Raw genomic sequence first — 26,634 nt, forward strand, 5'->3', positions numbered from 1 at the left:
TGGTTCATCCTTTGCTGCTCCATGTGTTCACCAAACTGAACTAAACATTTACAGTTCCGTTGTATTAAAATATTGTAGCATCCACTTTTATATGATTAATAATGGAATAACATCCATTTTGAAATGAATTCAAATAAACACATTTGGAACATAAATGTGGGTGTTGATGAAGACGTACTGGAGCTGTGAGGAAAAAGGTTAAGAACCACTTTCTTACTGTGCCGCCATCTCTTCAGGCTTTTTAAAAACAATGCAACATATATACATATATGTATATAATGCTAGTAAACACACAACACATGCACAGGCAAACGTCTCACTGAATTGTGACCTTTGACCTGCAGAATCTCTCCAGGAGGTAAAAACCAACCTGATAAACAAAGAAAGTGTAAAAGAGGGTAAATACACTTCACCTGTGACTTTTTTGTTGTTTCATCTCTTATAACTGTCTCTTAAGGCTATTTTTTTTGTCTCCTTTGGCAACATATATAATGCTGCAGTAAAGCAAACACACAGCAAACATCTTGCTGAAACGTGACCTTTGACCTGCAGCCTGCAGCTCAGATCTTCTGACTTAAAGCTGCAGATTGAATAATATACAACACGAACGCTCCCTCATACAGAACGAGCACAACATGTTTCAGTGTTAAATTTGAGTTTTTTTCCATCAGGGTGAACTTTAGCTTCTCAAAGCAACAACAAGCAGCTCTTCTTCTTTGATGATGTGTCACTAGCTCCGCCTCCTTCGCCCCAGCTGGCTGAGTCTTTTTGTCCTGATGAGTTTCCACCTGCTTCCTCTGATGATCTCTATCTGCAAGATAAAAGTAGAAACCTTAACAAACCGACCTCAACAACACTTAAAGGTGAGCTCACCTCAGAGTGTGTTTCCAGGTGTGTAAACAGGTGTGTGTGAAATCTCATAAATTACCTCAAGTCAGATGAGTCAGCGTCCGTCGGGGCTGAAGACCAACAGCTCCTCATCTCTGCTGGAGGCTAGCAGCTCATAATCTCCCGCCTGACTGTTAGTGGTTCGAGTTGCATTGTGGGTAATGTAGGCGCCAGGTGTTGACAAGGAAGAAGAATGTGTGGAATAAAAAAGACGATATCTCTGGTTCTACTGCATCGATTTTGATCCTGAAGCTGTTCATCAGTTCAGAGATTTAAACTGAGAGAAGCTCTGAAGTTGTGAACGTTACTCAAACTTCAGAAATGACCTTTAAACAAACTCGTCAATATTATTGAACGTAGAAACTCTCCTGGACGACGTCGGGATCCTACAGGTTTAATCATCAGTTTTAAATATTACAGCTTCGTTTCTGAGAAATCAGGTTTCGTCCGTCATTTTAGCGGACGGCTGAGAATACTACGATTCCCATGAGCCTCGCCCGCCGTTGCTATGGAGACAAGGCCAGTCAGAGGCGTAAATCACAGATGTTTTGAACACAAAACGTTTCATTGTTGAATTTGAGAACAAAACATGAAACCACAGCTGCTGAATTCATTCAAAACAGACCCAGAATGTAAAAGTGAATTAATTTAAACTGCTTTACTTAAATAAATATGTAAATATTTACATTATTAAAAATATCAGGAAGCTCCAGACACAAACAAGTGAGAATATAAATATAAATATAAATGTAAAGAGTGAAGCCAAAGATCATTTTCCACAACTTCAGCTAACTAGCTAACTGAAGTCGAGCATGTGAGCTCTGTGATTGGATGTTTCTTGTTGAAATGCATCTTGGGAGTCGTAGTTAACATCTGTTTTCTAACACACTTGTTCTGATGATTCAACCAGGAGACTTCCATGTCGATCCAAAGTGTAGATGTATATTATGTTTGTCAAGTTCAAAATTCAAAAAGCAAGAACCAATGAGAAGGCAGCGAGAGTGAGAGTTTGTCCAATCAGCTGCAGGAGGAGGCGTCTTGTTGACGTGTGTGAGCTGTCAATCATCATGTTGTACAACCTGCTGTAGGCTGAGTGTCTGTCTGAGATGGTCGTCGTATGTGGATGTCACTCAAATTAGTGCAAAGTTTCACACTCAGGTGGAGATAAAAAAAAACCTGTTAGCATCAAACCTGCAGATCCAACCTTAAATAAACCTTCTCTGCTGTCCTGCAGTGTGTGTGTGAGGCAGCTATAGTGAACAGGACTGAACACGCCTGCAGCATTTAGTCAGGAATGTATGTTTGAGTCACTGATCCATGCAGGGAGGAGGGGCAAGGGGGGGAGGGGGGAGGGGGGGGCGGTGGGTGAAACCAGGAGACAGAAACTCCTCAACACCTCCACTCATCCCCACTGAGACGCTGAATGACCGTCGCCTGAACGTCCAATCAAAACGTCCCGTTATTGTGTGAGTGTCCAGGACTTTAACTCGCCATCAGCTGGACGTCCTTCCTGTGTGTTCCAGCAGCGTTGAAATATGTCGTTACCATCATCATCAATGTGTCTATTCAGCTGTTCTATTAAGGTTTATGTACATTTATGTGCATCCTGCAGCTTTATTCCTCCTGTATGTTCAGATGAACAACTTATTAATATGCTGCATGTCCTAAAAGCTGAAAGAGGCTCATTTATTTGAATCAAGACTGTTGTAGATTGTGTAAACATGGTGAAATACTTTGCTAATTAAGTCTCACATTCTCTGTATTCTATTTTCATTTCATTTCATTTTATTATTATTATCAAGTGGGTTTTATTTTCCATCTTATGTTACATTTGTTTTTATGTCCATTTAATGTCTGCTTTCATGTGAAGCATTTGGTGCATATCATTTATTTTGTTGTAAAGCACTTTGAGCTGCACTTCTTGTATGAAAAGTGCTATAAAGTTAATATTATTATTATTATTATTATTAAAATGGTCCAACCAACGTCCTGTCTGATCCAGACGTCAGATAAACATCTTAACAACATGTAACTTTCTAGATAATCCTGATAATAAATGATATATAACAAACACATCGAAGTATCTCAGTTAATAAACGCATCATGACAGAAACACACAGACTCAGTATTTTATTTGGATAAAGAAAATGATCAAGATGATAAAAATAAAGGTTTTTGTATGAAAAATACAAAACGAAACACTCACAGATGTGTTTCAGAGTGAAACTCACAACTGTTAGTAAACCAGAACTAAACCTGATATTCATCAGGAACAGAAACCGACACACAGACCTGCACACACCTGAGATCTGCTTCACAGCTGCAACAGTCATCCAGTGTGTGTAGCGCCCCCCGGTGGTGAAGCAGTGTATAAACTTTGAAAGAAGCTGGTTGACATGTGTCTGTGTGTGTGTGTGTGTGTGTCTGTGTGTGTGTGCGTGTGTGCGCGCGCATGTGTGTGTGTGTGTGTGTGTGTGTTAGCTGTTAGTTTCCTGTTAGTGTGTGACTAGTTAAAGCAGCAGCATCCATATTTCATGTAAACACATCAGCCTGTGGGCCTGTAGCTGCAGGTTACACTGTGTGTGTGTGTGTGTGTGTGTGCGTGCGTGTGTGTGTGTGTGTGTGTGTGTGAGAGAGTGATTACAGGGTAGCGTAATAACAACCTTGCTGGCTGGAATGACTGAAGATAACTCACAGAAAAAACACTTATATGGAAGTTCGTTGAGGACAAAAACAATAAACAAAACTCAGATGTGATTAATGGATATAAAGGTTTTAGGCAGGAAAAGTAAAGTTAAGATTCTTTCAAAAATAACACCATGAATAGTTTTTATTTATAAATGAACTAAAACAGCAGTAAGTAAATCAAGTTCTCCTCGGTTCACCTGCACACAGTGTTGCAGGTCGTCAGCAGGTCGCTTGTTCCTGCGTCTCGGAGAAGTCGCCGCAGTTCTTCTTCTGTCTCTTCATGTTAATCCCAGACTGACTCCATGATGTTGAGATCAGAGACATCAGAGCCAATAAGTGTTTGAACTATTATGAAATGATGTTCAGGATTAATTTAAAGCCTGTGGTAGCCACATGTGTAGCCACAGCTCAGCCAATCACAGGGCTTCTAACACACACAGGGTCGAAGATGATGAAGGACTTAAGGTTATGACCACAAAGTTCTTTGAGAAATAAGAATCAGAATCAGTTTTATTGGTCAAGTATGTTTATGCATACAAGGAATTTGTCTCCTCTAAATGTTCAGGAAGATAAACATACAGCCGAAACAAGGACAACAAAGATGAACAAAGATACATAAACATATGACTTATGTACACGCAAGTACGTGAAAAAATAGATACATACATATAGAAACAACAAATGAACAAATGTTTATATTTTGGTTGAACAGTTTCTTTAAATTGTAAACAAGGACGCAAGTAGTGCAAAGGAGTCCCTTACGAAAGACACACGTGGTAACTCATGTGTTTTGACATGTGATACATTCAGGGGCACATGTGAAATGTTTTACTTTTCACATGTAAAGCTAAAAACATGTTGTCTTTTTCCAAATGTGAATTTTAAGTTCACATGTGAAATCACAACATCACATGTGAAATGTCTCAGTTCACATGTGAAAGACTGAATTTCACATGTGCTTTTTTTTCGTATGGGAGTAACGGTAAGAGATGTACAATGTAGATTAAAGTCCACAGGTTGTGATATGAAGCACAACAAGCTGGTGAAGCTGTAAACAGAACCACGTTCCTGCACATGCTCAGTAGGCGTCTGCCTTACACAGAACTACTCTCTGGAGACTGAAAACATGATGCTGTTATTAGTCTTTGGAGCCGTTTCTAAACAAACGAACGTGACCAAAACTCTTCATGATGAAGGAACATGTGACCCAGTGCAGCGCTGTGACTCACTGACGTGTTTTTAATCAGATATATCAGCTTTGATACACACACGATAAGTAGTAGTTAGTAGATCAGTTCATTGTTAGTTTGGATCCAAACATCAGAAGAATATAGACAATCATCAGAACGATCCTTTAAAAATCCAATGATGTCATTTATAATAACATATCAGTCTCAGTACTTGTATTTTTACTATTAAGTACATTTTGCTGATAACATTTCTTTTACATACACAGATGTTTTTTCTATTTATGTATTATTATATGTGTTTTGGTACATTTACTTTAACCTGCACTGTGAAGTATAAAGTTGCATAAAAAGTTATAAACTCACAACCTAAAATTACACGTCAGTACTTAGTTTGTCTCCATCACTGTGTTTAAACTCATTATAACCATGTGACCGCTGGCAGTGAGTCACCACGGTTACAACTCAGCAACAAGATCAAAAAAAAAAGTCCAACAATTATCAACCTGAGACACGATGATCTGTTTAGAAAAAGAAAAACCACATCACAGAATCCGTTTTCATTCCTAAATATCATAATCGACACTAATCACTCACAATTAATCACAATTAAAACAATTCCCACACACAAGCTCTGCCTCGACATATTTGGTATCTTTGGAAACTTTTGGACTTCCGGAGGAGTTTTAAAGGAAACACGATGTGTAAACAGAACCTTTAACGTCTGCAGGTTTCAACAGATCTCTGCTGCTCGACATGCAAATAAGCATATAAAAAGCTTAGAAATCAAAAAAAATAAAACAAAACAAAAATGTCAGGAATGTTTTTTAATCTCCAGGGTGTGAAAATCTCACCTGGCACAGCGAGACACGACGATCTGTCCTGACACGACATCCTGGAGCTGAAACAACAGCAGCAGCAACAGGATCATCGGTGGAGGTTAATCTGCAGGGATAAATGTGTTTCACTGGTTTCTGGAACCAAAGAGGAAACGGTGAGCAGGAGCATCGCTGCAGCTGCTGCCGGGTTCGGTCCAATGACTGGAAATATTTGTGTGATGATTCATCTTCGGGTTCAACGCCAGTTTCTTTTCTGCAAGAAAAGGGAAAAAAGCATGCTGGATTCATTCCATACTCAACATTTAATTCTGTCATGGTTTGTTTTTTTTAATTTTCTCTGAACAGTTATTAGTGCAAAATATACAGACGGTGAATTTAATGCAAATTAATGGCACTGAAAACACATTTCAAATAGAAAGATTTAAAAAAATATGTAAGAAAGTCACAATCAGCAAAACATATATGATATAAAACAAACAGGTTGCTACAGACTGATAATGTTGTGGGTGTAGTTTCACTCTGTTTCAACTCCACAGAGGAGAATTTGCATCCGTCTGATATTTATATTCAAATGAGGAATCACAGGCTGACGGACCGGACCGACTGGAACTATTAAATAACTGTGATGGAGACTGTTGGGAACTGTTTTAATGCTCCTACATCCGTCCGTCTCCCATCGATATGAAACTCCTGCACCGCTACTCACGTTAGTTTATTTAGAAACGGCTCCAAAGACTAATAACTGATCATGTTTTCAGTCTCTGGAGAGTAGTTCTGTGTAATGAGGACGCTACTGAGCGTGTGCAGGAACACTTGTTCTGTTTACAGTTTCATTAGCTTGTTGTGCTACGTGTCACAACCTCTTGACTTTAGAAAAAATATAGTAAATCACCAGAATTATCCTTTAAACTTACGAGTGAGTATAAAACAAGAAATCCTCCAGGTGAAGCTCCAGATACACGGTTGGATCATGTGACTCATTATGGGGCAGCAATCAGCAGGATGACATCATCTGTCTGTGCTTCCCAAAAACCGTTACACATCAGATAAAACGATCACTTCGTTAAGCTCAGAGAAACATGTGGGGGGGGGGGGGTTAAAGTTAGACCGCCTTCGTCGTCATGGCTACAGTAATAACCACGGGGTCACATCGACGTTACCTCTTTACCAAGAAAAGGATGACGTTGACTCTTACTGGATTCTTGCGACATGTTTATTTCCAGGCGTGTAATCCGAAGATTAAACAGGAAGTGACATCATCGCAGGTGTGTGTGTGTGTGTGATGAAATGTTGGAAGCAACAGAAATATTCATTCATTCTGTCCGATGACGATGTTTTATTGTCTGATTTATTGCTTTATTATTGCTTTGTGCTCATCGTCATCATGGAAATATACTTTTGGTTTTGGTTTCTGTATTTCTCTCCAGGTATTAATGTTTCATTTCTGATTATTTAGTCAGATCTGATCTTTCTGTGTTGATGTTTCATGTTTATAAGTTGAATTCTTAAACTGCCACACATGCACAGATTTAACTGACATGTTTGTTCCAGTTTGGCTCGAATCGAAGCTTCTCCATAAATGTCATCGTCTCTCCATCGACCCGTCGCCGTTGTTGCTCTCCTCCATGTTTGTTTTTAACGGGCTGAATGATGACAACAGATGATATGTGCACAGAAGAGAAAAAACAAACTACATGAAGTCCGATTTGACTGTTCAGACAGTCAGATATGAATCAGATCTAGAATCACGAACACAAGTGGCCCAAAAAATGTGTGAAAAGATCAGATATTAGAAGCAAAAAAGAATCTAATCTGTCTTAAAGAAAACAGCAGTCAGGAGCCCAAATGAACATTAAAGCTGTTTTTCTTGTTGTGATCATTCCTCCTGTTCATACTGACCATTAGAAGATCCCTTCATAATGACCTTACAATGGAAGTGATGGAGGACAAAAAATGTATTTAAAACACAACAGCAGCTTCACTTTCCTCAGTATCCATCTGTTATTTTGATCCAAAACAAGCTCAAGTTTTACTGAAACTGTCGTAGATTTATTGTTAGCTGACATTCAAAAGACACACAAGTTATCAACGATCAATAACCAAAAGAGCAGATTATAACCAGCTTTAGTTTGAGTAAATAACCCAACAGTAGAATAAACAGTAACACATACTGGCTGTTATTTGTCTTTTCTCTCTGGGTCTCATTAAATGAACATTAAAGCTGTTTTTCTTGCTGTAATCATTCCTCCTGTTCATACTGACCATTAGAAGATCCCTTCATAATGACCTTACAATGGAAGTGATGGAGGACAAAATCCACAGTCCTCCTGTGCAAAAAAATGTATTTCAAAGTTTATCTGAAGCTAATATGAAGCTTCAGCGTCCAAATGAGTCAAATCAAGTAGATATCTTTCAACGTTACAGTCTTTTTAGTGCCAAAGTCCCTCTTTTTGTTACTATACTTCCACCTGCAGCTCAACAGGGAAACACTGTCCGAGGAAACACAAAGAGGGAATTTGATGCTAAAAAGACTGTAAATGTGTCAGATATCCACTTGATATGACTAACTCAGACTGATGAAGCTGAATAGAAGCTTCACACAGACTTTTAAATGACTGTGTGGACACACTGTGGATTTTGGCCTCCATCACTTCCATTGAAAGCACATTTGAAGGATCTTTTAATATCCAGTACTCTTGTCAGTGTTGTGACCCAGTTTAGCTTCATATCACTTCTCTTCTTGTTTCTTGTCTCTCTTGTCTCAGACGACGTCACTCAGCCTTCAGATTTCTTCTCTGTCTCCACAGAACGATCACAGTCAGGATTAGATCGATGACCTCCGTCTGTTTCTGGCTGTTTGCGTCAGATTTATCATCTCTGAACAGTTTCTTACAGTAACACTGAACATGAACATTTTGTTCCTAAATGAACACACATGTGTGTCACTGATTGTTGAGACAGTTTACAGAAATGAAAATGTTGTAATTCTCTCTGAAGATGATTCATTTTTATCTGTAATTCCTGTTTTATTGTCCCTCCGTCAGTATTTTCTGACTTCTCTTGTAAAATAAACAAAATCAACAGGATTAGTGGTTGTAATTGGACTTAATTGAGCTGTAAAATCTTTTATTCGATGTTACAATGATGGATTTTCTTGCTGTAAAGTGATAATTTACAGGAATAAATAGTTCAAATGAACTTGTCAAAACAAGAAGCTGGTTGTGTGTTAACATTTCTGTTGTATTATCCTCTATTCACCAGATAATACAAATACAATTCTACTTAATATATATTTGTCTACATATAAAAATATATAATATAAGCTGACAGCTGTAATGTTTAATGTAACTCATACAGACTGATTGATTTTAAAGGAAATGTTGAAGTATTGTGTGATTAATACAATCATATTGCAATAAACTGTATATTTTACTTTACATATCACTGTTCCACCTTCATAAGAGCAACTACCTCGTTAGTTTTTGTTAATTAGTTACTCTGATGCAGAGTTTATATATTTAAAAAGCTTTACACACAAATAACCTTTATGTTTTACACTCATCTCTTTCTCTGATGTCCTTCAGATGTTTCTGTTGGTCTCTGCTGCCCTCTGGTGGCTGCTGCTGGTTTTACATCAGGAGCTCCTCTGAGCTGCAGAAAAACTACAAACACTAAACAATAAAAACTACAAACACTAAACAATAAAAACTACAAACACTTTTAAATCAACAGCAGTTGTGACATGTTTCATGTGTTAAAGTTACTTTGATAGTTCAGTATTTAGTCAAATATTGCGAACATGTTTGAATGTATTTTATTAAAGTTATGATGTTGCTACTTGTTTACTTGAAAGATCAACACAGACAGAAACTCAAACACTCACCTGTACGTCAGGTTCCTGGTGATCACATGACGTGTCGGCTCGCTGCCGTCATACTGAACACGCTCTGAGGATCTAAAAGATCAATACATGAGCTCATTCTGTTTGCTGTTGATTATGGATCGCTGTGTTTTTTCCTGATGTTTTTAAAGGAAGTTTCCAAAGCTGTTTGACCAGAGAGAGAGAATATCAGAGCCTTTAAAGTTAACACAACAACAACAACAACAACAACAGCAAAAAAACCCAAATGCAAACAAATGTTTTTATGCGTAAATTGAAAATGTGCATTTTTTTTTTTTGTCATTATTAAAGCTCCATCCAGGCAGGATGAACATCACAGAGGGAGGTGGAGAATGAAATATTCTCCTCAGTAATTAAACTTATGTCTCATGACGACATTTGAACTAATAACAAGATCTGATGTGTAACAGACGTGAACACTCAGCAGGACAAAACCTAAAGCTGTGTCTCAAATCACAGACTTCTGTTAGTACACTTTCATGTAGTACACTGTGTACACTATGTACTTACTGCCGTAGTGTCGTCTCAAATCAAACACGGCCGGTGTGCACTTACCGGAAATGACGATCGCAAATTAGCATTAGCTAGCACTAGCTACAGACTGCTAAATTAACCCAAAAAACACACTGATGGCTTATATCCGACAACAGTATAGTGGTGCTTAGTGCTAAAAAACACATGTATAACTTACATTTGTATAATGTGGTGATGTTCACCGTAGTTACAACGTACTCGGCCGCCATTTCCAGTTTGAAAAGTGGTCCCTCCCCTTCCGCTACGTAGCCAAGATGGCGACCATTGAGGGCGAGAAGTGTCCATAGTTCCACACTCAACTTTTACTCACAGTGCGCTGCATTTCCCCAAACATGCACTCAAAATGTGAAGTGTAAGTACAGAAGTATGTGAGACACAGAATAAGATACTGTGTGAGGTGAAGAAGAGTCAAAAATCATCTTCTTCTTCTTCTTCTCCGAGTCAAACCTGAACACAGACATGAAACACATGATGATGTCATTCAGTGTGACTTCCTGAGGATCGTCGTCTCTGATGTCCGAACCTTAGAAACCAGAGAACAAAGAGGCTTCAGAGGAAGTTTCCCTCAGTATCACAGTGATCCAGTGATGCGTCCATGTTACACTGCAAACAGCTGATTCATGACTTTTAATGGAGACGATTTAAATGTAAACAAATCTGCTGTAAAAATGTGTCATATTGGTTCCCAAACAGGCTGATATGTTCTAAAAAACTGTTCTGAAACTAGTGTAGACTGATGACATCTCCGGCTTATTCTGCAACAACAACGTACGTCAGTCTGGCGGAGACGTGTAGTGAGTGATTAATGGGATTGAAAACCGAGTTAAGAAGGGTTCAGAGGATCAAACAGGAGGTCAAAGGTCTGATAAATGAAGCTTCACTGACAGCAGCAGTTTTTTTTTGGTACATTGTCTGTATTTTTTTATTCCAAACGTGTGTCTATATATTGAACATCAGAGGGGCTGGTTCCCTCCTACAGTCACCCCACACGTCAATATCAATAATAATGATAACAATAGAATCATCAGAATAATAATATCCATCTGTGGTCTCGGTCCTGCTGATCAGCTGAGCACTGCTGGTACGAACATGAGGGAAGATCAGAGAAAAATAAAAAACCGCAGACGAGATGATGAAGAAGAAACGCGGGACGGGATTCATTCATCACACTCACTCTCTCTCACACACACACACACGTTTAAAATCACATTTTTACAACATTCCTCTCGCTGTTTTTTTTTATCATTTCCCATAAACCGTCTCTTCCTCTCGGCTCATTTTCTCAACATGTTGAAGAGGAGCAATTACATCACGTAGGTGCAAAGCTATCAGAAAACAGCATCGATAAAGAAAACGGTTACGCTCGCACACGTACCGCGAGACACAAAACTTTAACGATGACAACGTTTGTCTGACGAAGTCATCGTTAAACTTTTGTTTAGCCTGGAGTTCGTGTGCAGGTGTGACCCCCCTTTTTTTTTTTTCATTTTCTAAACATGTCAACAGTTTCTATGCAAATAAAACAACCAAATTAAAAACTACAGGCACTGCTCTTCAACAAAAACCATGTGTCCAAAAGGGTGTAAAATAAATCAATCATGTGCAGGAGTTTTGTACATTTGTCTCCTTTGTTTGTAAGCTGCAGCTGTAAAGCAAACACAGGCGGATCAATATCAGCGCTGATGTGGTGCGATCGGTCGACAGGGTTCGTCAATGTATGGGGTTCACGGGGAGGACGCGGCTGACAGGTGACCTCTGAACTCCGTCATGACATCAATTTTTTTTTTTAAAAAAAACAAACAAACAAACTCGAGGTTAGGATGAAAAAGAGGAAAGAAATCAAGAATAAATACTCAGGTCGGACACGCTGACAGGAAGGAAATTACAATCACAAATTTGAGTTTTTCCCCTTTTTTCCAGGTTTGAATCTTTTCAGCCCTCCAACTTTACCTGTGAGTGTGTAGTTAGTGGATGTGTGTATATATCTGTACTTCCCACACTGAGCACCACTGACTTACTGTTTGGAAAATTTCAAACGAGGATAAAAACAGCATTAATACTCACTTAAAATATACAAAACTGTACGAAGGTAGTCCTTCTCCTTCTCCATTTGTCATCTGATTAACAGAAGCTCACTTGTTTAAGATCTGGAGCTGCATCAGCTGTTTTTAAGGTCGGCCTAATGATAATACACGATAAGTGTTTTTAAAGCAGCTATAATCAATATGTTTTATAACTCCACAGTCTGAGCTGTCGGTGTGGCCGCAGCAGGAGGCTGATTTCAGAGAAAAAGCTGTAAAAAAGCCACTTTACACTACCTGCTCAGCACCAAACAGTTAGCTGTAGACTAGCTGGTGAACATAGTGGAGCATTTAGCAGCTAAAGAGCCAGATATTTCCCTCAGGAGTTGGTAGAGAGTAAAAACAGAGCTAAAAGAGAGTGAATATTGGACTTATATTCACCAGGTGGACAGAAACACGACTCCACATGAACGATAATGTTGCTCCGTAACTGCTCGACGTGGAAATAAGTTCAACATATCAACTTAAAAGCTGATTATGAGTCAGAGTTAATGTTCAATGTTTGTTTCTGATGGAAACTAAACATCAGTTAATGATGGTTTAACTCTTAATGTTGTTGTTTGATCAAAGCTTCCAGTTTTGGTGATTTTAATGTTTAAATTTAATGTTTAAACTTTTATTTTCCCAGTAAATGTATCTTTAAACAGTTTAATAGTTTGTTTTTTATGACTGCAGCATCATTTTATTCACATTTCTTTTGAAATCAGCCTGATAAATTCGATGATAATGTTGCTCCGTAACTGCTGGATGTGGAAATAAGCAACTGTTTGCTAACATGTTAGCAACAACTACTTTATAAGCTGATAATATGACAGAAGTTGAGTCTACAGATTATTCTTCTGAGAATAAGTGGACAAAAAAAACATAATGTCAATCAGCTTTAACCAGACTGAAAGAATAAACGGACCCAGAATAGAACCCTGAGGAACGCCACAAGTAATTATTGATATTATCAATGAATGATAATGTTGCTCCATAACTGCTGGATGTAGAAATAAGTTCAACATATCAACTTAAAAGCTGATAATATGTCAGTGTTGTGTTCACTACTTGTTTCTTCTGGAAACTAGTTGACAAAATATCAGTTAACGCAGGTTTATGTGGAGATTTAATTACTAAATTTAAACAGAAACCAGCTCTATAGAGATGAATTGTTTCTCAATTTTTACTGTATCGACGCAGAATTTTCTAACAGCTGCTTTTGGGAAAACGACTTTTTGAAGATATATCAGACTTCCACACTCGTCCTGTTGGGAAAGTTTCCCTGAGATGCTATTAAGACGAGGAGGAGAGAGTCTTCATCCCGGAAGCCTTTACAGGCGTCTCAGCCGGCGGAGACGCTGACGCAGGAAGATTCAACTGGTTCAATAAACGTGATGTCATCAGGTAAGGTGCTGCGCTGGCTGATCACATACATGTAAAAACATATCCCAGGTGGATTACTTTGCTGTTTATCTCCTGATCGCCGTGACGACAGATAAAACTGATGGCGCCGCAGAGTTGTAAAATCCTGTCTTTGAGTATTATTAATGAATGAGGTTAATGACCAGATAATTCATCGTTTGGCCCTTTTTTTAAAGTGTTACTTGGATATTCTGTTACAGCTGGTGATGCTGCAGTGACTTCCTGTTGACGGGATGGTGATACAGATGTTTCAGAGCAACCAGTCACCAGTTTGACACTCGCTAGACATTTCTAAGATCTTAGGGAAGGAATTTCCACAGAAACTTAGTGATGGATTTATGAAAAGCTGATGCAACCCATCTTTGAACTCTCCAAACTGTGTTTAACACACTGCACACGCCTCCTGAGAAAACTCTGGAGACATCTTTTTGTTGTTTTGTGTGAGTGTCAAACGAGGGTTTTTAAAAGGCTAAAAAAAAAAGGAAACGTTTCCCAGTTTGTTCACTTTAACCCTTCGCGAGGTGAAATCAGCAGCGTGTGGAGAAGAAGAAGGACGGCCTGAGCAGCGTTGTGTTGACTTTAGGTGACTACTGATGCGTGTTTAACGCCACGAGCATCACAGCGCCGGTCGGTCAGTTTTCAGACATCATGACTGTGAACAGCACCAACAGTCTTAATGAGCTACATCCTCCACATGACTGACAGACGACTGTGAAACTGTACAGCTGCTCTGCTACTGTGTGTGTGCGTGTGTGTGTGTGTGTGTGTGTGTGTGTGTGTGTGTGTGTGTGTGTTTCCTTCTATACAAACAGTATTCAAACAGTAAAACCTCTGATAAACTGTCTTTCAGTGTCTCTGAGTCCTCCTCGCTTGGCACGGAGCGTGATGATTGGCCGAGGCAGGAGGTGGAGGACTGAATGTGGGGGCGACAAACAAACAAGACCCCAGGATGGCGCCCGTTCGGCAGTCACTTCCTGTTTGTCCATCAGGTCTGTCCGAACACTCAGTTGGTTTAATCCAAAATGTTTGGTCCTCCCTGCAGACAGTCAGAGTGGTTTGATCCGCCCCCCCTGTGTAAAGGTTACTGTATGAGCCTCAGTGGCTGCGTTTGAATGAGGGACCCTGCAAACGGGTCAAATGGTTTCATCCTCTCCTGCTGATTGGCCAGTTTGGACTGATCCAGCTGTGTCGTCGGGGTCAAAGAGCAAAGTTCACAGTTAGAAAGCGACCTTTGACCCCTCCGATGACAGCATGTGCAGCGTCCCTCCGCTCAGTCGTGCCCCCCCAGTAAGTCTGTCGGTGGGTGTGTTGGGGTCTTGGCAGGGGGCACCGGTCTGGGCGGTGGCGTTGGTTTGGTGTTGGCGTGCCGCGGGCTCGCCGCCCCCCCGCCCCCGTCACTGTCAGCTCTGTCGGACGGGATCGGGGGAGGCGGCGGCGGGAGGCGGGGCAGCGACATGGAGCCATGGTGGTAGTGGAGGTGGTGGTGGGGGTTGTGGCGGTGAGGGTGACCCGGCGTCACTGAGGGCGGGATCCGGGAGCAGGAGGAGGCGGAGGAGGAGGAGGAGGGGGGAGGAGGCGGAGGGGGTGTGAGCGCGGTCGGCCGCAGGCTCTGGATCCGCCGGCACTCCTGGCAGATGCGCACGTGGCTGCAGCTCTGCAGGAAGCTGCGCGGCGGGGCGGGCGGAGCCACCAGGGTTGGCACGGGAGGCGTTGTGCTGGTGGTGGCGTTGATCCCTAGCGGGTCCTCCAGGAGCCTCTGCGGCCCCGGGCCCAAATCAGGACCTCTGCCCATACCTGCCCCTAGCCCGCCCGTCAGTGGGCCGGCGCCGCTGTACAGTTTACCGTTGCTCAGACGCATTTCGCGGACCAGGCGGATGGGGCGCGGGGCCGCCAGAGCCAGGCGGGACGGGTGACGCAGGACTCCGCCTCCAGAGCTGCTCAGAGGACGACGGCGTCGAGAGCGAGAACTCTTCTTACAGGAAACGGCGTTACGAAACTCGGTGAGCATCTCCTGACAGACAGACACCTGAGAGACAGAGCAGAGGGACGAACACGTTACCGTGCAGCTCAAACTCATCTGTAATCATACCAGAGACTGGCTCAATACTCTTTTCTGATTGGCCGGCAGGTGTGCGGACGACCTACTGAGGTGTCTGGGCTGAGGTTGAAGCTGGGGGCGGGGCAGGAGGAGGAGGAGGACGAGAGAGGAAGAGGAGGAGGATGAGGATGAAGGTTTACCTCGTCCGTCTCTGCGGTGCGGCGCGTCGACCACACGAACTCCATGATGGCCACGAAGACGGCGATGATGAGGCCGCAGATCAGGACCACAAAGATCCCGCCGATGTTCTCCATGCCAAGACCTGCGACACACACACACACACACGGTGATGAAGAGGAGGAGAGTTATAATAAGACATATCGTTGCCTCAACAAGCCCGCTGCTTTAAAAAAGTCATAATCAATACTTTTAAAAATTATTTTCATTACAAACATTATAAACTCTGATGAAGCCTAACTGACGAGGCAGCAGAAGCGTCTTCCTCACTTTCACAGTTTCAGGTTGATGTCATTTAACTGTCCGGTCAGCAAAATCCAGATGGAAAAAGATCTGAGTCGCTCAAAATATTAATATTTTCACCTGAATTACAGCAAGAAACTTAACGAGCGGTAACGACTTTTCAGCCCTGAGATGTTGCCTGCAGACGCTACTCAGGGCTGAAACAGTGTTCTCCCTCTTTCTCTGCATGTTTTTGGAGTAAACATAAACTTAGCACAAAAGGTACACACACAGGCGGATGACCATGCCGTGACTGGTCATGGCAGGCCTCCTGGCACCCCCGGGAGGCCACCTCCCCCCCCCCCACCTGAGGGTACCAGAAGCTCAAAAAAAGAGTCAATAGCAACAGCAAAATAAGCTGTTTGGCATCGGCAGAGAAGATTTGGCAAATTTTTCATGGGCACAACCCACACACTCAGCTCTGCTGCTCGTCCCACAAATGCATGTTCCTTACAAATGTGGCTCCATTTAAAAGGGAAATAAACAGACTTTCCATCAAGATATAAGATTTATTTCCAAGGAGCATCGTTACAACAAAGAAATAATCTACCAAACACAAATTTCCTTACTTTAAGTTTATTTTTAACAACAGTTAGTATTCTACTAAAAGACTATACATCCAGCTTTATTATCTATTATCTATTTTTCAAGTAGTTACATTGCATATTGCACTGCGACTAATAATCATTCTCATTATTGATTGATCTGTCGATTATTTTCTCAGTTAATCGATTAGTTTTTTAGTCCATAAAATGTCAGGAAATGAAAAATCTCAATTATTGTTTACTGTGATAAGATGTTCAGTTTATCATAGTCTTAATTATAGAAGACTGAAAATAAATAAATAAATAAATAAAACAGAAATGTATTCAAAGAATTGAAGTTCTCTGAGAAATGTGTGTCGTCATACAGTCACTGTCACACAGAAACTAAAGAAACCAGAAAATATTCACATTTGAGAAGCTGAAATCAGAGAATTTGTTCTTAAAAAAATGACTCAAAATGTTCATTATAGTTCTAATTGCATATCTACTTCTTTTGGTTTGATATATTATCATTAACATAGAAATCACAATAACTAATTAACTGCATGTGCGTCTGTTTGCCTTCAACCTTCAGTTAATCACTAAATGTAAAAGCTGCATGAACCCTGTTTAATCAACAACAAAGAGAGGCTTTGATTAGTCTTAATGGTCTTAACGAGATCACACACACACACACACACACACACACACACACACACACACACACACACACTCTCTGGGAATAAAGGAAGCTGTACGAACAGATGACAAACAGAAAGTGGATCAATAATCAGCCAAGTCTCTGATTACCGTCATGATCGTCTCCTAAATAACATGATCTGAGAGAGAAACTGTCTCGTCTTGTTAAACTGAGTCGAACCAGAAAGAAGAAGAAAAAAAAAACACATGTGAGGATCAATAACGGAAACGTCTGGACGTGAAGGAAAAAATCTGTCATCATAATCAATCCATAGAGAGAGAGAGGGGGGGGGGGGGGGGGGGGGGGGGGGGGGGAGTCGATGGGGACGCAGACTGACAGGAAAACAAGACGTATAAGATGATAAAGTGATATTGAGGCTGTTTAGTGGCTCATTTTATGAAACAGAACGAAATTCAGAGGATGAATAAAATCTGACTGTTTGAATCCAGATGTGCAGCTTTATGGATGCTGTTGGTTCAATATCTTAAAGGGTTCATATCAGGCTTATTGTGGTTTTCTATTATTTATATCCTGTTATGATGTCGGATGTTAAACATCGTAATCGATTCATCTTTTAGTTTATAAAATATCAGCAAATAGTAAAAGAAATGCAAAACATCCAAAACACAAAGATTTTCAGTTTACAGAGAAATAAAACAAAAATGCAGCAAATATTTTACTTTTTGCTTGAAAAATGTCTTAAATGACTAATTGATTGTCAGAATTGTTGCTGATTAATTTTCTATCGATTAACTAATCGTTTCAACTAAGGATGCACAATATTGGATTTTTTGCCGATATCTGATATGCCGATATATGCACATACTTTTTTCCAGCTGGCTGAGGAGACTATTATACATGCAAGCATAGATTATACTAAGTATGATCAAGAAAGACAATATATGAAGGAAGAACTGAGGAAGACTGGACTTCAGGAGCTCAGCATTAAAACTTTAATGAACCTGCCAAGTGGGAGCAGCAGTAGAGTTTTCATTGAGTTTATTAGACAGACAGGATTAATGTGCAGGATTTAATCTCTGGTCCACACTCCGGAGCAGAAGGTGGCGGTAATGCACCTAATACGCTGGTTGCCAACCGCCGGTATAAACTAAAAAGAAGAAGTTGTTTTTTTTTCAAACAGAGTGGTACATCCTGTCAGTCGAGGTGTTTCCTATCTGTGCAGCCGAACATAGCAGCTCCTTGATGGACTGTTTCACGCCTACGGTCACTTCACTCAGCCGCCCGTCAGACCCGCTGCTTCTTCCCGGCGCTAACGTTAGCTGGGAGGCTAGCGGAGCGTTAGCCGCAGCATGACCGGAGGGAAGCGCAGCCAGCTAGCCTCTGCTGAAGCACCGGGTCTGTCGGAGTGATACAGTCCGTCGAGGGAAGCGCAGTCAGGCGGCGGAGGGGACGGCGACATATCGGCCTCTCATAATCGGCAGAATTTGCCGATACCAATGTTTCATTTTAGAGCTTTTATCAGCTGATACTGATGACATGCCGATAATATCGTGCATCCCTAGTTTCAACGCTATAATTTTGAAACAAAAAATAAAATAAAATAAATATTGTTACTGAATAAATGACCTTAAAGATTATCCACATTATCATTGATCACTCTGTTGATTGACTAACTAATCAATCAGTTAATATTTGAAGCTAAACTAAAGGAAACCTTCCAACAAACCCTCAGAACCAGAACTAACAAACTAACAGGAGCAGATGGTGAAATCATTACAAAGCACAACAATTAGCGGTTAACATGTCTGTAAACAGTCAACATGCTCTGCAGGAAGATGGATACAGCCAGATGTTCTTTCATCTGGACTAAAACACGGCTGTGAAGAGACACTTTGAATCTTGGAGGTTTTGGGAGGATTTTTCTGTGTGTTGATTTATAATTTTTTCATTTGGTAAGAGGAAGAGGAGGCTGCGTGTGGAGCTACACTATCAATCCAGTTCAAATTAATTCCACTGCTATGACAGCCTCCCTCTCTGCGCCTGGGAAAAAAAACAAACAAACTGTGGCAGCTGAGCCTATGAAGCGACGTCAGATCACAGTTGCTGGAAATGAAAAGTAAAAACGGATCCTGTGACGCTCACCTTTGGCTCGGTGGTCTTCCTCTTTGGGACACTGTCCTCCTTCCCACCAGCGTCTCTTCAGGATCTCCAGCCTGTTGCTCTCCTGCAGCTGTAAAATCCCCAAAGTGATCTCGTCTCTGTACGGAGAGCCTACGGAGGATAAAAAGAGCCGAGTCATTCGTTAAAAAAAAACACACTCAAGTTCGAGCTTAATGGAGTTGATGAGTGAAGTGAAGAGAGTTAGTCTCAGTTCATTTTTCCTCATAAACGATGTTACATGACTCACAATTTGAGCTTCTATAGTTTGGATCAACATGAAACTCTCCCGGGTGAAATATCAGAACAAAAGATGAATCACTGTATAGAAAATATCTGGTTTGTTTGTAAAAAGTCTAATCTACAAGCCTGTGGACGTAAAAACTTCAAACTAGACGTTAACTACAACTCCCAGGGTGCATTTCAGTGAGAAACATGCTGCTGATGTTGGTCTGACAAATGAAACGTATGTTTTTATGCACCAGGAAGTGATAATAAAGGAAATTAAAGTGTAACAAGAGTCTGGATTTCAGATTTATTTATATTTAAAGAGGACATATTCTGCTTTTTGTGGTTTTATTTTATTTATATCCTGTTCTGATGTCGGATGTCAAACGTGGTCAAAGTTCCAAAACTGGAACGTCCGTAGAAATGCTGCCTGCAAGTCTAAACTCAGGGCTTCAACCTGCTCTGTAAGCTTCGTTTGAGGTGTTTTTTTTCTACCTTGTTAATGAGCTGACGTCAGCTCGTCTCACATGCCCATAAATGGCCGTCTGTTCTGTGGCCTTGGTTGCTAGGTGGTTGCTAAGGTGGTTGCTAAGGTGGTTGCTAAGGTGTTTCCATGTGTTGTTCAGCTCCAACATGTACGGATGGATTCGAGAAGTTGACATTTGGAGTAAAGAAGGAGAAAAAGAAGTGAAATCCTGCTACTATAGTTTGTTTACGTAGCCTCCGGAGCCGGAGGAAGCTTCCTGAAAGCTGACCAATCAGAACAGAGTGGGCTCATCAGGAGGCGGGGCCTTAAAGAGACAGGAGCTAAAACAGCCTGTTTCAGACAGAGGCTGAACTGAGGGGCTGCATAAAGGACCAGTAGAAGATAAATAAGCAGGACCTTTTAAACTGGAAATCATGCAAATATATTCCAGCAGAGCCCCAGAATATAAATATAGAGCTGGAAATGTGTAGAATGTTCTCGTTAATCAAAGGACTTTCTAACATCTCTGTTAATCACTCGTGTTGAAAGCTGCTGTCCGGTACATTCAGTGTTTTTTTTTATTGAATCACAGCTCACCTGCTAACCTCTGCTTTGTTAAACATGTACAAGTGTTGAGCTGCACTAACAGGCACAGCGTGGCCTTTACCGCTCTGTGGGTTTTTATATTGATGTTTTCCTTCCTGGGAGCACATGTGCTGATAAACTGAGACTGAGATGAAGAGGCGGCTGAATCTTTTACATAAATCAAACATGCACCTGAGCTCGGTGTTCATGTTCACACTGTTAAAACTAAATATAGACCTCTCTGAACGGGAACATTGATTTTGGAGACAGTTTATTATGTTGAGACTGACTCAGCAGCGGCGTGGTGTCAGACACCGACCCGCATGTCTCTGAAAAAAATCACTTTATATAAAAAAATGATTTCCAACAAGTTTGTTTTTGTGGGAACAGTAAAACCACCAGATCAGAAAGTGGAAAACAGCTCACAACTCATCCATCTTTGTGACATTTGTGAGTCTTTATTGAGGTTGTGACGTAGCTGTTGAGCTAACCGCTAACATGGTGTCACTACAGCTCTTCCAGCCTTTTACTGTTTTCTCTTTTTAATCATTAAATGTGACTAGTATCAACCTCATGTCCATTTTCTTGTCTGTTCTGTCTCCTGTTTTGTCTCTTATTGCTGCTATAGTAAACACAAAAAGTTGCAGGAACACATGTCCACGTTTGAGGAGGTCATGTGACCTAACAGCAGCACATCCATCACTGATATCAGACTAAAAACACCTTCAGCCTTTATCAATGCAAAGTACGCCAAGTTCAGACTTGCATACTGAACACAGAAGTCCAAACTCCAGAGGACAGGAGGACGCAGTTATACAAAACACCTGTACCTGACTGTAGTATGAGACAATTATCTCTACTCAAAGCTCCACTAACAGACTTTTTTGGGAGGAAGACTTTGAATTGGAACGATATATTTCTGCTGTGACTGATGGTGATTCACAAGACAGATTACTTTATGTAGCTGCTTCAAAAGCTCTGATGCTGCCGTATCAGTATGATGATGCAGGTTATTACTCAATACAATATGATATTACATAAAGTACTATATTAACTTATTACCATTATTTATGTAGGTCCTGGGCCCATGAGCTCAGTTTCCCACAATCCTCCAGGTTTCACACCTATACCTAAACTTCGCCCATGAACCCTCCGCCTACGGTCATCATAGGTCATTGTGGCCTATGACATCATCTTATCAATAAAAGCTGTGACTTCTCGGCTAAAGGACATAAACTTCTGATCAAAATAAAAGAACAAACTTACCATTGGCCACAGTGTAGTTAGAGATTAACTGAGCTTTGTTCGGTTATTTGAGTCATTACTAGTTTGCAACCAGTTAATTTTTACTGCAAGCGACACAGTGTTTAAAGAAATACAAAGCGATCGATTCCCTTTTATTTCCGATGTCGACGACTCTCTGCACCCCGTCCATCGCTGCGAACGTTGGACTCGGACAGAGACGTGATCCAACGGTCGCTCCACCACGCCGCTGGATCTGCTCGACGCAGTTCAGTGGAAAAGGGACGGATAAACACACATCTGATCGCTTACTGGAGCAAAGTAAGGCTGATATGTAATAGAGATGTGCAGAGGGCCCAGTATTTGTATTTGTATCTGTATCAACCGACTCCGGGACTGATGTCCAAATGAGGAAATGTGCGTCATGTAGCAGGTGGATGTGACTCCCCTCGTTGAGACCTGCTGATAGACGTCACAGCGGAGCAGAGGAGAGACACTGACATAGTGGTATAACCAACCTGTGCACTGGTATTTAACATGTTTTTTAAAATATTTGTATGAAACAAATATTCATAAAAACCCCACTATTTGTGCTTTGCCAAATAGCGTATTTGTATTCGGGCACACCCCTAATATGTAATAGATATGTAATGAGTCTCCATTGTGTACAACGTGTTTTGAATGAAGAAACATTATATCAGCACTGTTATGATGTTAAACACTGTGAGCAGTCGCCATGACTACAACAGTAACATGAGCAGCTGATCCTGCTGCTGCTCTAATAATCAGTCCATGTTATTCCTTCAAGCTTCAAGCCTTAACGGTATGAAACTGATCAGATATTTGCTTTAATTTAGGCAAAAGTTGATCTCAAGCAGCAGATGTCATGTCCCCATTTCCCCCCACCTACTGCTGAAACCCATCAGGTCAATAAGCAGATACCAAGAGTATTAAAAAAAAGGAATGATATACATATCAGGATACTAAAGTCACCTGTAAAGAGTTTATGGCAGAATTGAATTTAGGATCCAGAGTTTAATAAAGCAGCACTGAGAGTTATTGTTGACACAGAAAGCTGCTGATTCAGCTCTATGCAAATTTTTGAAGCGATGCTGGATTGAATTATATTGATAGTTGTCTCTAATATTACGTTCACTATAAGGCTATAAATTACGGTCCTCACTCCCTCTCTGTCACTCTCACTCATCTTCTTCTTTATTTCATTAAAAAGTGACTCTGACTTTCACTAGATGACGGCAGGAAGAGTGTGTTCAAGGTAAAAGATAATTTAAGACTTACAAAATGATGACAGTTTTACTGGTTAGATAGTCCATATTTCACAGATACAGTATGATTCATGTTTCAACTCTTGACTTCCTTTTTTTTTCTCTCTTAACAAAATTGATTGTGCCTTTTTATTTTGGAAACAGAACCCTTCCCTTTGAAGCCAAATATCTTTTTGGGCAAGTTTCCAAAAGAATGATGAACCTAATATTTCTTTTTCTAAAATGGGTTCAAAACCAATTCAGAAATGATTGCTTTTCTTTTCCATTTTTCTCATTTATTCCTCCCCAATGTCATTTAAACAATGTTTCTTTCCCACATTATTAATACTTTTCTCTTTTCCCTGGTCTTTAAAAAGAAAAAACTTTACACTTTTGATACTAAATGTTCATTTTTCTAACAATACTTACTTTTACAAAACCTTAAGCACTTGTCCAGTGACATTTTCATTAATCCAGGACTTTTCCTTGTAACGGAGTGTCTTTATATTGCAGTATTTCTTCTTTTACTTAAAGGAGCTACATGTAAGAATTTTAGTTTAAAACATTCAGAAATTAACTAAAATTATCAACAGAATGTGAACAGTTTTGATTATACGTCAAAGAAGTCTCTGTGTTGTACTGCAGAGATATCTACTGAAGTTAGCATGCTAACCTGCTAGCCCTGGCCTGTCCTGCCTGTAAAACCACTTTGTACCTGAAGAGGTGATAGTGACTCACTGTGCATCCAGTCTGCTCTCAGTCTAACATGAGAGGATGAAGAAGTAGCGCCGCCCTGAGGGCGTATTATAACCTCTTTATGTTGAAGGTCCTGCCTGCGGTTAGTCAATGAATGGAACAGTAAACGCAATGATGGCTGAAACTCTTGGTAAGCGACCATTATCACCACCACCTGCCTCTGGCAAGAAACCACGTTCGGTGGTAAAGAAAAGAAGTGATAGAAATAGAAGCAAAACACATTTACATTGGCGTTGCAACCACTGGAGACAGCTCTTGATGAGTAAAGGGATAAGGTTTGATGCTGAACTTGCAACGTTTCTTCTTGACTGGTGAGTAAACAGCTATTAATGCTAACATTGGCTGTTTAGCGATAGCTTATAGAGATAGCTAATTGTATAACGTTACTGACAGTGTTAATATGTTTGCTAAGTTAGCTGTTTGTTGATATACGGTTCAGACCAGTTAGAATCCTGTGGGGGGGACTTGTTTCTTACGATAGGGGTCGACACCCCAACTTTCTGGTGATTTGCTGCCCCCAGTTTGTTTGGAGTATGCATAGTACTCGAGTAAGAGGACTCACACATTATATCTGTACCAAATTTCATAGTAATCCATCCAATACTTGACAAAACATTTCAGTCAAAACCAAAAATGTCAACCTCATGGTTGGTGTTAGAGAAAAAGTAAGATCACCAAAGTCATTGTGAGACATCATCGGGGGAACATGAATGTTTGTACAAAATTTCATCAGATATGTCAGTCTGGACTAAAGTCATTGACAGTTCAATGATTAGAGCCAGTTGGTGCACCAGTGGTGAGGTTGTACGGTGGCTCCCAACATGAAGACTGTAGGTTCAAAACCCAGTTGTGGCAGAGCTCCATACAGGTATCCCCTGTGTGAAGTTTTGTTGTCTAGAAACAAGAATAGCTCTAATCTTATTTTCAGTAATTTGATCTTTTTTTAAAGACTTCTGGGCATCCTGACTTATTTTAAGAAATCTTATCAAGAGAAAATCTCTTCCTGCACAGGCAGCCAAATTTGCTTGTTTCAAGCAAAAAAAAAAAAGCTCATATCCAAAATGTTTTCACTTAAATTTGATTGGATGTTTTTGCCAAATGTGTTTTGATGAGAAACACTGATTGTAAGGGCACCATTAAAGGGGAACTCTGCAGATTTTCTGGTGTGTTTCCAGGTGAAAAGTAGTCTAAATCCCTCTGTGATCAGAAGTAAATCTTGTGGGTTATTTAGGATCCAGGATGTATTCTGGACCGTCTCATGGGGAGGAGACCTCAGGGCAGACCACAACACCCTGGAGGGAATATAACCTGGTTCATTCATTCATATCATTCTGGGTCATTCTGCTGCTTTTATTTCCATCACTTAAACAGGCAGCATGACTGACAGGCCGGTCTCCTGAAAACGCCTCGTCTTTTTCTGTGCTGCTTTCTTCCCGCTGCTCCGTCTCCTCTCTCCACATCTGTTCTTCCTTCCTCCATTAACTATGCTAATCTGTGCGCTAACACTTATCACCAGGAACAAGTCTGAGGACGCCGCGGCGAGGCCAGACCAGAGCCAAATTGGAATCAGGATGGCTTTAATTTGCCAAGAACAGCAGCTGCACAAAGAATATGATCTGGTTAACCGATGAAACAGATTTACGCAGCTAAGACCTGACCCACAAGGTGCCCAACAAAACATAACAAAGCTTCAATATATTACAGAAAATATGCAGAGTGACAGCACATATAATCATAATCACACAACACCAGCAGGCTCCTACTTTCTCTCCGTGTCCACTGGACTCACCCAGAGGCATGCCGATGCCGTATCCTTTGGTGTCCAGCAGGCCTCCGATCTGCGTCAGGTTGCAGTTGAGGCTGCGGTAGTACTCGTTCATGGTGCTCTCCATGAGGAAGGCGTACTTGGAGTTGAGGACGCGGGCGATGCCTTCCTCCGTGCTCTTCACGAACACGCTGGGCTGTTTGGAGTACATGTAGTTCCACATCCGCTGGTACGTCTGGTACCGCGAGTTCTAGAGAGATTCATTATTACAGTTAACACATCGTGGTTGTTTTCTTTTACAGTGTACTTGTTTTTTTTAGTGTAACATTACAATGTTAAACCATTTCAAAAGAAGACGACACAACAAGATGACGTCATTAAAAGAACGACAGTCAAAGCTCAAATGATGGAAAACATGATGGAAATATGACATTTCTGTTAGTTTCATGTATTGATGTGAGGAAGATTTTAATTGGTCTTGAAATCTTTGTCACTGCTGCTACTCAGTTTATTGGCCCACTTCAACTGAACATTAAATCCACTGCTAAGAATCTTGGTATCATCTTTATCATCTATATCGATGGCCAAAGCGCAAAACCTCCTATCTGCAGAATTCTCTGATTGGAGGATTTCACTGTGGATGATGAGAACAATGAAGGCTGCTCATATTCAGTCTGTCTGTGAGATAATCCCGCCCTTCGTTGTGACAGAAAAGTCACACAACAAAACAAAAACACAACGCAGAGTCCCTGGATGTGTAGAGAGGCTACAGCACGAGTTACACAATCACTGAACATTCATTTCCAGCAGACGAGGAAGCAAATACACTGAATTTAAGGAATTCTGACCCTCGTATACTACGACATCTTTTTACCTGAAAACAAACTTAATTTCATTTGTAACATA

The 26,634-nt window shown here is 40.7% G+C and overlaps 1 protein-coding gene and 3 gene segments (V, D, J or C); 2 read left to right on the forward strand and 2 right to left on the reverse strand.

Moving 5' to 3' along the window:
* LOC121913208 overlaps positions 1-26,634 on the forward strand; it is an 899,212-nt gene that overhangs the window by 94,998 nt on the left and 777,580 nt on the right.
* The window catches only part of LOC121913212, a 747,540-nt gene that overhangs the window by 84,395 nt on the left and 636,511 nt on the right, over positions 1-26,634 (reverse strand).
* Positions 1-26,634, forward strand: part of LOC121913210 — a 756,822-nt gene that overhangs the window by 80,919 nt on the left and 649,269 nt on the right.
* The window catches only part of LOC121913129 (glutamate receptor ionotropic, kainate 5-like), a 104,126-nt gene continuing 90,592 nt past the window's right edge, over positions 13,101-26,634 (reverse strand). Inside the window, exons 16-19 of one of the 2 annotated variants that reach the window (XM_042435805.1) lie at positions 25,753-25,978; positions 19,407-19,535; positions 15,761-15,882; positions 13,101-15,548 (exon numbers count right to left, since the gene is read on the reverse strand). In XM_042435805.1, the coding sequence (XP_042291739.1) occupies positions 14,793-15,548; positions 15,761-15,882; positions 19,407-19,535; positions 25,753-25,978 (1,233 nt within the window). In that variant the 3' untranslated portion in view covers positions 13,101-14,792. Of the gene's footprint in view, positions 15,549-15,667; positions 15,883-19,406; positions 19,536-25,752; positions 25,979-26,634 lie in introns of both variants that reach the window. The other variant, XM_042435804.1, reaches the window with a different exon arrangement.

The sequence above is a fragment of the Thunnus maccoyii genome, chromosome 15, assembly GCF_910596095.1.
Source record: "Thunnus maccoyii chromosome 15, fThuMac1.1, whole genome shotgun sequence".
Taxonomy (NCBI): domain Eukaryota; kingdom Metazoa; phylum Chordata; class Actinopteri; order Scombriformes; family Scombridae; genus Thunnus; species Thunnus maccoyii.